At 35.0% G+C, this 11,953-nt stretch overlaps 1 protein-coding gene across 1 annotated transcript; it reads right to left on the reverse strand.

Annotated features, from left to right (window-relative positions):
• Positions 1-2,432: 2,432 nt before the first annotated feature.
• On the reverse strand, positions 2,433-11,635 carry LOC107563661 (solute carrier family 17 member 9-like). The gene is made up of 13 exons (XM_016248595.1): positions 11,171-11,635; positions 10,326-10,523; positions 9,197-9,336; positions 8,293-8,392; positions 8,059-8,190; positions 6,818-6,913; positions 5,109-5,205; positions 4,712-4,799; positions 4,388-4,422; positions 3,793-3,908; positions 3,579-3,634; positions 2,836-2,865; positions 2,433-2,695 (listed from the first exon to the last, which is right to left on the reverse strand). The coding sequence occupies exons 1-13, from the start codon at positions 11,299-11,301 to the stop codon at positions 2,517-2,519; spliced, it is 1,398 nt and encodes a 465-aa protein (XP_016104081.1). The 5' UTR covers positions 11,302-11,635; the 3' UTR covers positions 2,433-2,516.
• Between the last annotated feature and the right edge of the window lie 318 nt (positions 11,636-11,953).

Consider the following 11,953-nt stretch of genomic DNA (forward strand, 5'->3'; position numbering starts at 1 on the left):
ACAAATACAGAATACCTAATTTACATTGTTTTACATTTCTTTCTACCTGACAGTTGTCCCTAAAATAAGAACGCAATAAGGATTGATTCAGTTTTCAGTGAAACACATATTTTGACTTGTCTTAATTATGACTTATGACTATCTAATAATTTTGACTGTCATAATTATGACTTTTACCTTATAATTTCTACTTTTTAATGTCATAATTTTGATTTACTAAAGCATTATATTTTCTTAAGTGGCTGAAATGGGTGTCCATTATTGACCCTTTTTACCATTCTTTACCTTTTCTTTGTTTTTGTCACTCATCAGATCTCAGATTTCATCTCAAGTTCTTCACTGACACAGTTGTCTTCCTGGTCAATTCTTACATTATAATATTTTTTTATTAGCCAATAGTTTAGTTAGTCATTGTGGAAATTGTGACACAACTTAAGCCATAAGTTATCTAAAAATATATTATAAATACTTATTATAAAAACATATCGGACAACATTAAAATGCTTTGATGATGGCTCACACTTTGTTTGGACTACCCTAGTTTGAAAAACAAAAAAATGACTATGGATTTTCATATTTTAAAACATTTGTTCCAATTTGGGACAAAGGTGAAACAATAAAATAAAATAAAAAACATAATAAAACAGCAGGATTATGTAACACTGCAAACAATTGTGCATAAAACCTCATTTTCTAGACTCTCCTGGTGTTGTGGTTCACAATACATCTTCAATGTCTTGGATCGCTCTGTTGGAGGTATAAATTAAAACACAAAGCATATTAACCTTGATAAAATATACTTTTATATTTCAGCAAAATATGCTTACAAGTAAAGAATACTGCATTTACATTGTTTACATTTCTTTTTCATGTGACATTTGTCTCGAAAATAAGAACACAATATGGACTGATTGAGTTTTCTGTGAAATGCAGCTTTCATCCTCAACTCAGGATGGTATGACACTGCATTAATTCACAGATCGTCTGTTGTATTTCCTAGGTTTGAGTGAAATAAGTTTAATAAGGAATGACGCAAGCGTAATAAATATGCAACATTGCGTCATCGCTACTCTAATGCAAGTTATTATCAGCTGAGATGAAGGAACAAACCCCACAATTATAATCCAGTTATGCAGAACACTTTAAAAATCTAATTAAACTGCATTAAATGGAATGGAACATTATTTATGTGAGATGGCATTTCTATAAAGCTTCATCAGTCAAAACAGGAACAAGATGTATAAAGCAAAGATCATAAGCATTTTCAATCTAACCTCTAAATCAGATATAAATCAAATATAAACGTTTTCTGAAATACTGTATATATTACACACAATGATATCTAATCCATGTATAAAATACCATTTTAATAACAAATAACCTTTGTGAACATATTTCTTATGATTTTATGTTCTGGAAAAAAATAAAATAAAATTTCCTTGAGTCTCATGCAGAGAATGGTGATATATAACAATTCAAGTCTTTTTTCCTGTTTCTTTGCAAATCTGCCATGATCATCCTTAGCAATAGGCCTGCAAGAACAGCAAAAATGCATTGAAATAAGAACCATTAAAGTGCCTTCCGAGTTCTTGCTTTTCCTTCAGTTCTTTAACGTAACTAAACAGTAACATTTTATTTGTGGCCAAACATATGCTTTCGTTTTTGAATAGAACTAAAATATTTTTGGTCAAATAATTCCCAGTTAGATATAACGTTCAGGATCTTGTCTCTACATAATAAAGCTTATCACCATAATACATTCATCATTTCATCGTGCAACATCTTGGTCCAAGCAAATGACCCATCGAGAGAAGGTCTCTAATGACTGAATCAAAGACAAAAAGCAAACTAGCAGTTTGAAACAAAAACATCCTTTAAAGATCAGAAACTCTTCTCAACGGCAGACGGCTGAGACAAAGAAAATGCTTTGAAGGATCAGCCAATGACAAGATGACCTAGCACGTGTTTCATTAAATGACAGTAATACTCTAATTCTGCAGTAACAAACTGTAATCTCTATCACACTCTGAGTGTGAAAAACAGCCGAGATGTCTGAGACGAGGTATTTTAAAATGTCATACAATGCCAAAACAAATGGTATTAACAATAATTTAATAAACATTGTCAGTACTCAGACACTCAAGCTCTAGCTTTTGGTCTTCATCTGATTAATGGATGGTTTGAACTGCTTTGGTCACAGTAATGATGATATTAAAGAAACTGCTACCATAAACCAACACAAGTGCTACAGGATAAAATAGAAATGAATGAACGCAAGGACCTTAACAAAATATTCAGTAACACACTTCATACTGTGGCTCCTAGTGATCTATAACAGATCCATATCGGTTAAGTATCTCCTACAGCTTCTCCTAGATTCTCTTCAGCCAAAGAAAAGCCGAACAGAAAATAAAAGAACCATAATGAAGAAGCCACCGAGTGTTTGGGACGTCCCTCTTCAGAAAGGTTTCTGTCAGAGCCTGTCATTTCTGCTGCTCTGCTCCGGTCCTGTGCTCTCAGATGTGGATGTTGTGGTAACGGCCCTTCGCTAGATCGATGTCTACTCGGCGAGCTTCTGCGAAGCTTAAAAATGTTCCTAAACCCAGCAGGTTCAGTACTGTGATGAGGCCAAAAACGGATGCCCAGGAACCAGTGGCCTCGATCAGATACCCCGAGAAATACACCATGATGACCCCTAACAAACACACATACAACAACATTAACACATACAGCACACTAACAATCCACTTAAAAACTGACTTTGAGTCCTTGATATTAAGTGATTAATATAAATTTTACATTTATAAAATATTAATGTTTTTATACTGTTCTTGCCTGTAAATGCTCCACAGGTATTCATCACTCCTGAAAGAAAGAAAAAAACAAAATTTTTTACAGATTTAGAAAAGACGAATGAAATAATGAGACTGACTGGTAATATTCCCTGTACTGTTTAAATAGCAGACATATTGCTTATTGTAAAATTACAATAAATACGTGCACACCAAGAATGATAACTCTAACAATAACTACAAAGTTTTAAAAAAATTTTCACACTGCAACTATAACGATAATGACAAAGAGGACCATTAACTAAAACTATAAAAAAATTAAATAAAAGCAACATTAACCGAAAATAAATTATGACGAAACCAAAACTAAAAAAAAAAATATATAGAAATATTGACTTGGCAACTAACTGAAATAAAGTAAGTTTAAGTACTGAGAAAAAAGAAAAAAAAAACGAATAAAAAGTCAAAAACACATTAAAAAAATTACTAAATCTAATGTAAAAACTTAACAAAAATTAAAATGAAAACAGAAAATATAGAAACTAGCTCAAAATATGAATAAAAGCTATTTTAATGATACGAAAATAACCCTGGCTACAATCACTTTCAGAGCTTTTTTTTTTTCGGCTGATGAACAATAAAACCATTGACAGCCAATCAAAACCCTTTCTACTTATGCATACACTAAGAATAAACAATGTTCTTGTCCATTGGTGGGAAAGCTAATATAGTTAGCCTTAAGTGTGCAATCATAGTGTGGATTAAAGTAGAGAGAATGCTACAAACCAAACAGAGCCCCTGCACAGGATGGAGCGAGATCCTGAACATTCACTGAAACCCCACTAGAGAGACACAATTACATTTTCACATTTACTTTCATGCATTTGGCAGACACTTTTACAAACAATTTATTGGAGCTTGAATGAACAGAAATCAAGCTATGACCATGCTCTACTATTTCCTTTTTTTCAATGCATGAGTAAGCGGTGAGTGACATTACCTGTGGCTGAATGTAGTGAGGCCCATAGTTGCGGACACGAAAGCCACAGCTGTGGGGAAGGTAGTGGTCCCACACAGAAACAGAGTAAACACACTGGAGACGCCCATAGAGAAGAACTGAAAAACACAATAATACATAATATATACTCAGTTTTTTAAATACATTTTTATTTTTATTCAGCAAGAATGCAATAAATAGATCAAAAGTGACAGTAAAGACAATTATTGTTACAAAAGATTTCCATTTCAAATAAATGCTGCCATTTTGGACTTTCTATTCATCAAAGAATCCTGAAAATATATCATCGTTTCTACAAACATTTTAAGCAGCACAACTGTTTCCAACATTGATAATAAGAAATGTTTCTTGAGCAGCAAATCAGCATATTAGAATGATTTCTGGAGGATCATGTGACACTGAAGACTGGAGTAATGATGCTGAAAATTCAGCTTTGCATCACAGGAATAAATTACATTTTTAAATATATTAAAATATTTTAATTGCAATATTTCACAGTACTACTGTTTTTTACTGTATTTTTCATCAAATTAATGCAGCCTTGGTGAGCATAAGAGAGTGTATATTTCAAACATACCTGCATAAGTTTTCTCACTGATGCAGTATCAAAACCTTTAAAAGACAAAGAAAGGAGCGAGAGGATTAGTGTGCCAGCTGAGGAACATTTAACAGTTTTATAAGTCAATTACAATCATGTAGACTTGACATTTACAACAGACTTGTAACATTGGTGGGAAAGAGCAAAGTCACGACAGAACAATGATTACAGAGTGCAGCCGTTGACGCTAAGGATCATTGCCTTTCTACTGTCTACCAAAAAGACATGAGCATGAGGAACAAACAAACTTATATCTTTGAACAAGAAACGGTGATTGTATGTGTAGTATATGTGGTTTCGTACCCTGACTGATTAGATGGTCTGAAAGGCAGCCACTAAACAGGGAAGAAGGGATGGCCACAAACCATGGGATCACGTTAAACACCCAACCCTGAGGAAACACATGCAGACATACAATCAAACACACACACACACACACACACAGACAGACAGACAGATGCACACAGGAACAGGCAATGAACAATAGGCAAGTCCAATGCATGTGGATATACACTTTTGAGAATATGAATCAAACACACATTCTGATGCACTGTGATGTGGAGCCCCCTGCTGGAGTTCAACCACAGCAGCATCATGCTAACATGACCAGCTCTCTCTCTTTCTCAGAAATTAATTACTCACATAGAAGGATAAGATATAAGACACAGACAGTTTTCTCACATGCCATAGTTCAGTTTACCTTGGCATCAGGGAAGGTGTCCTTGAAAAACGTTGGCAGCCATGACAGCAATGTGAAGAAGGTGCTAGCGGTGCACAAGTGTGTAATAATGACGGCGCTGAAAAACAGATTTCAGTGTTTAGGATGCATTTGAAATGAATGTCACAAACAAAGCCTGACAGAAAAAAAGACACTGCAGGTGCATTTGCTCATTGATAAATATATTGTAGTTTAGACAAATGTTTATAATGATGTAGATAAAGACTAGTGATATTAGTAGGCTAATAAAAGTGGGTTTATTTTACATCTCTTATGGAGATATGGGCCATCTCATATGGGTGCCGCCATGTTGCGATCACCTGATCAAATACTACAATTTGGGGAAAATGGGAAAATGCTTGTTGCTTGTTGAATAAATCAACAAGCAACAAGCTTGTAAATTCTACAATGGCATCAGTAATTGAAAATGCTAGCATTAGTTGCATGATACTGGATCCACACCAGTGTCAATGTACAGGATTTTATATTATATAATTATTATAAAATTAATTATTTTTAATAAAAAAAATAATAATGTGGGTAATTTAAGAATGCAGGAAAACTTGTGAATGCAAAGTCACATATGACTTCACCGTGTAGATTACACTTGTGTTTACTGTGAGTGCACTCTATAAGTAACTGTTGTTACTAATGTTATTATTCTAGTAACAGACTGTTGCCGGGATGATATATTTTTTGTAGGACAAAACCTGGAAATATGTTCCATCATCCTCAAGTCAATGGGTTTTTGGTTAAATGCCTGCAATAAGGTCTGTGGTAATGTTCATGTTTCATTCTACAATATAGAATATATCAGTAATACCCGCTTTTGACTTTTTTTTTTTTACTTTTACTCATCTTGAAACAAGTGGCTAAATGGGATTACAGAGTTTGTCTGGGACATTAAACGTCATCAAACCAAACGGTAAAACTCATCTACTCACTAGTCCATAGTCTTGTTGCATTTATATTTGCTCTCTTGCTAATTATTGTAACTCAAACTTTGAAGGAAAGGGTTGTTTTTTTATTTATTTCCCCATGAAGACTGAAAGAGTTATCAGAAGCTTAGTGATGGTAGCGTTGAAGTCATGTGACCTTAGTGTAGTTTGTTTATAGCCGACATTCAGCTTTTTACTTCTGGTGATTGTATTTAGGCTTCAAAATTCATACAAGTTGTGTTAATTTGTAAAGACTATCATGATGAACAAAATGTATAAAAATCAAAAATATCTGCAATATCCGAAAGCAAATGGAAAAATCCTATTGAATTTTGTCAAGTGAATCAGAGTGATTCTCTACTCTACAATAATAACATTAATAACAACAGTTACTGCTAGAGCACACCCTCAAGCATAATCAAAATGGTAAAGTGCAGCAGCATTTTTAAATAATTTTATAATTATCATCCACTTTTCCATATACATTAATGTACATGTTAAACTAAAATATTACAAAAATATCCACGTCATGTGTGCAATCAGAAACCCTCAGCCATGTTTAGCTGACAGGATGGAGTACTGTGTTACTGTTTCTGGGTGCTCTATATATAGACAGACATGGAACGGATATGAATCAGGCCTTTATGGGAGCTTAGTAAAGACCCTTTGTTCAGCATTCATGCACTCTCTCTCTCTCTCTCTCTCTCTCTCTCTCACACACACACACACTCAGTATTCAGGTGCTAATCTCACCACACAGCTGGCTGTCTGAAGAGACGCAGCCAGTTTCTCTTGGACAGTTTGGACTGGATCCCAGCGCTGCCCAGAGACTCCAGTGTGATGATGGTATATGACAAACACAAACACAATCAGTCTTTAAACAAACACCTGTTAAGGAAGGAATAACAGCACAGCTACAGTCTCTGTTCTGCATGGAGTGTATAAATGCAGACCTACTGCTTCTCACGTACTTGTTAATTAAAACTGATACATATACATATACATATGTGACCTTGGACCACAAAACCAGTCTTAAGTCGCTGGGGTATATTTGTAGCAATAGCCAAAAATACATCGTATGGGTCAAAATTATCGATTTTTCTTTTATGCCAAAAATCATTAGGATATTAAGTAAAGATCATGTTCCATGAAGACATTTTGTAAATTTCCTACCCTAAATATATAAAAACTTAATTTTTGTTTAGTAATATGCATTGCTAAGAGCTTCATTTAAACAACTTTAAAGGCGATTTTCTCAGTATTTAGATTTTTTTGCACCCTCAGATTCCAGATTTTCAAATAGTTGTATCTCGGCCAAATATTGTCCTAACCATATATCAATGGAAAGCTTATTTATTCAGCTTTCAGATTATGTATAAATCTCCATTTAAAAAAATCCAGGGTCACATATATATACATACATACACTTACCCACATTTTAGCCAAACTACCACAAATGGCTTACACCGTTAAACCATAAATTATGACATTAGCTTATTACACAGCTCTTTAGAATACTTGATTTTGATTGGGCAATCATGGCAAGAAATATTTTAGAATGGCTACTATGTGGAATTTTTACAAAGGACAATACCATCAAAAGTTAGGGGTCAGTAAGATTTTTTTAAAGAAATTAATTCTTTTATTTAGTAAGGATACATTCAACTGATCAAAAGTGACAGACAGACACACACACACACATATTCATATACAGTGGGTACGGAAAGTATTCAGACCCCCTTAAATTTTTCACTCTTTGTTATATTGCAGCCATTTGCTAAAATCATTTAAGTTAATTTTTTTTCCTCATTATCCACTGTATATATATGAAAATAAAACAGAAAACAGTTCTTCTAAATTGTAATCAGATTTCACAATATTACTGTTTTTATTGTATTTTTTATCAAATAAATGTGGCCCTGGTGTGCAAAAAATTGAGGTGCCAAGAGATTCCCAATGCTCACAAGTGTTTGTGCTTCTACGTTCTGTACATACCTTCTCCTTTGAGCAGATACTTCCACATGCAGTACGCCCACAACACAGAAAGAAGCCCAGAGATGTAGAACACACTCTCCCAGCCATACAAGTCCAGCATCAGAGAGCCTATGCCTCCTATCACCAGAGTCCTACACACATACACACAGTCACACAAATTCAATCTGAAAGACATCCGTTCCATTTCTAAATGTAACAGTGAAAGCAGACACAGTTAGAGATCAGACACTAACCCCAGGTATGAGCCGCTTCCTACTGTGCTCATGAGGAAGCCCCTCTCACTCTCCACAACCTTCTGAGAGCACAGACTGGCCAGTGATGGGTAGTGAACACCTGAGCATCACATGATAACAGCAAGAAAACAAACACTCATATTATGACTAATAACCAAAAACGGTCAATATTATAAATGTATACCTTGTTTAAAATTTAAACATTTATTAGTTTGTGGTAACTAATACATAAATAACAGTTAAAAATAAATTAATATTTATTTTTTAAGTAAATATTTTTTTTACTTAAAAATAAATAAATATTTTTAATATAATAAGTAATTGACATATTAATGATATTTTGGGCATCCTCTCACATTACAAATACTCACTTTCTATTTTATCCTATACTGTAGATTGTGTATTGTAATGTGCACTATTGTATTGTAATATTACGTTTTGTACCCACCTCATAATTCTGAATAATGTAAAGCCTGGACGCCATTAATTACTTTTAACAAACTTGAATATTTCTGTAACAAAATCAAACTGTGGCACCATCTATGCTGGCAAAGGAATCAAAGTCATAACCGTTATAGAAATTGTCTTTTTACAGACCCCTTTCACTAAAACAAGGGGTCTGTAAAAAGACAATTATACTTGCAAGGCAGAGCATGATAGTGGTTAGATTTACTAAACAAGTTTTCCCAAACTGCACAGCTCTTCTGCAGTTTTCAGCAAACTACAGCCCCATTTAAAAAAAACACTGAGAACAGCTGAATACTGTTTTGTAACTTTCTCGAAGCTTAAACTATTATTGCAATTCAGTCTCATTAGATCTTTAGTAAACAGTCAGTACAGCATGAAAGCATATAAGCACAGTTGTGTGAAGTTCAGCTGGTTTTGTGATGGTGCGCTCACTCACCCTGCAGCAGGCCCATGAGGAAGCGGGAGATGGTCATGGAGACGATGGGCTGGGAGCAGAAATGGGCTAGGATTGGCGTGAAGGCGGTCATTGCTCCCCATGCTGCCGCTGACAACATCAACACTTTCTCTCCTCCCACTCTAAACAAATCAACAAAACCAAATTAACAAGCATTTATGAACACTACATCAAATCCAAACATGACTTTTTGCATTTGAACATATTTCTGAGCATTTCTCCAGCAAAATTCCGCAGGGCTTGCAACATTAAAAACTTTGTAGTGCTGCTTCAGTCTTTAGATCTGCAGCATGGGACCAATGCAGACAAGCGATTCATTGCAAGCTTCATTTGTAACACCTACTTTATCAAGTTAGGTCCCATTTCTGAGCAGGTTGTGGCTCTCTGGTGGCCACTAGACTTGGAGTTCTGTAAAATTACTGTATTTTAGCTCACACGAGAATCATATTATGAACTCACCTGCAGTAATTTCTTTAATATTATTTGAATGTAAACTAATAAAAATTACAAAAAGCTAAACTAGCTCTAATCTGGGACAGACATCCACTGCTAGCTGTTTGACAATGTAACCAGTGTGATAAAGCAGACGCCATTTGTAGAACACAACCTGTTCTACAAATATTTAAAGCACTTCTGACATCTGGCAACTGTGATGGTTTTAAAATAGAGCCACACCTGTAAAACAAAGACTGCCGTCACATTAACTCAATATCTGAATAGAAATGAATTCACTGTTCAGCCGCCCTTCCTTTCAGACCTTAAAATAGTTTACCTTTATGCATTACGTGTTGTGAATAAGTGAAAATAAAAGCTGTGTTACTATTAATAATGAGAAAGTCAGTTTCATTCAACACTAACTTATGCAACCTACTAACTGTTGCCCAACTATACTTACAATTATAAGTCATTACTAATTTAAGTAGTAAAATTAGTTACTTGTAATTTTCTAAATACCCCCCTCCCTCCCTCCCTCATATATATATATATATATACACACACACACTATATATATATATATATATATATATATATATATAATATTATTATTTTTAATAGTACTAATTTAAACAAAGTAGACAAATAATGACATTTCATTTCTTGTTTCACTAACCTGTCACTGACATAGCCTCCAAGCACCTGAGTAAAGCAGTAGCCCCAGAAGAAGCTGCCCAGCACCATGCCTGTCTCTCTCTTGGACCAGCTGAAGCGCTCTGCCATGCTCACTGCACAGATAGGCATGGCCACACGGGCACAGTACAGCAGGCACGTCCCCAGCAACAACACCACCGTCCATACCCTCGCCACTGGCCTGCAGACAGACAGATACAACCAGATGAAGCAAGGTTTTTTTTTCCTTCTTTACAACAAACAAGATTCCTATGAATAGTTATTACAGGCCACAGCACATAAAATTCCATTTCTAACTGGAAGGTACATATCTAGGTTAATTTGCTTCAGATGCATTGACTACTGCTGATGCACTTAAGTTCATCAACCTTTTTACAAAAAAAGATGATCTAAATAGTACAAAGATTCACAAAGTTTATTTCAATCCTCTGGTTTAGAACAAATGGTGACTGAGCACTCATAGAGTGTGCTTAATAATTATAAATGTATAATAAACTTAATATGAATACATGCTTGTTCATTTTCTTATTTTGAATGAAACTTCACAATTTTGTTATAAAATGTTTAAAAACGAAATAACTGGAAAAATATAAGTACATCTATATATTTTAAAACCGATATTTAAATCATTTTAGCCATTCACAATTTGCTGCAAAAATAAATTTAAACTTGAAAAGGTAATTGTGTCCTAGAATAAAGTGAATTTCTGTGCATAATATTAATATACTTTTGTTTTATAATGTATTAATATACTTTATAATCATAGTAATGTACTTATTTGTATTACATTAATAATCATTAGAGGAAAGTTTGGTGGGGTGGTCTCACCTTGTCCAGTTCTGACTGGACTCTGCCCACTTCTTCTGGGATCCAGCTTGTCCGATATTATCTGCGGGGTTCTCCTTAATACTGGCCAAATCTGGACAAGAGTTCTTTCCATGTTTTTGTAGAATTGCCATTCAACGCCAAATATATCCGTTTGTGACTATCCGCTCTGGTATCCTCTCGGGTCAGTCTGTGCGAGCGTTACAGGCAAAAAACCAAAGCAATGAAAAAAAGATGTTTCTATTCCAGTTTCCTCGCGGAAGCATCTCTTTATAAGACCTCTGCCGCATCCATTGCGCTCCGGCGACTGGCAAAACGAGTGGACTTTCGGCTTTCACAGCTGCTGTTACGCAGCGGGAGGAAATTCAGCTTTCTCCTGATTCCTGAAGTGTTGATGATGATCCACGTGTCAGTTTCTTCTTTCAGCCACGCAGTTCCTCCAACCACTGCCTCTTCAAACCAGGAAGTAACGTGACTCAGCCCCTTCCACTCATAACAATAGAAATTCAGGCATGCTTTCTCTTCGGCTAAATACCTTAATGTGAAACTGAGAACCTTATATTTTTAAGGACAGGTTTAGTAGACGCAACACCACTAATGGTGGCGAAGTTATTACAGATACACCGTTGTAGTGATGTGAAGTCCGAATCATGTCCGCGAATCGATTCTTTTGAACAATTCGTTTAAAAACGGCTCACAAAAACGATTCTTTTACTACTTTACGTCAATTGCGTCATTGGCAATGGCAGTCCGGCGTGACATGCTAAACATTCTTGACGTTCAAAT

Source organism: Sinocyclocheilus grahami, unplaced genomic scaffold (assembly GCF_001515645.1).
Source record: "Sinocyclocheilus grahami isolate Dianchi unplaced genomic scaffold, SAMN03320097.WGS_v1.1 scaffold885.1, whole genome shotgun sequence".
In the NCBI taxonomy this organism is placed as follows: Eukaryota; Metazoa; Chordata; class Actinopteri; order Cypriniformes; family Cyprinidae; genus Sinocyclocheilus; species Sinocyclocheilus grahami.

What these genes read in the sequence shown, in the direction of transcription:
- LOC107563661 (XM_016248595.1), bottom strand. Translation starts at nt 11,301, where the DNA reads ATGGCAATTCTACAAAAACATGGAAAGAACTCTTGTCCAGATTTGGCC. An exon ending in GGAGGCTATGTCAGTGACAG is followed by an intron (nt 9,337 to 10,325) that starts GTTAGTGAAACA and finishes TGATTTGTTTAG; the next exon opens with AGTGGGAGGAGAGAAAGTGT. An exon ending in TACCTGTGGAGCATTTACAG is followed by an intron (nt 2,696 to 2,835) that starts GCAAGAACAGTA and finishes TGTGTTTGTTAG; the next exon opens with GGGTCATCATGGTGTATTTC.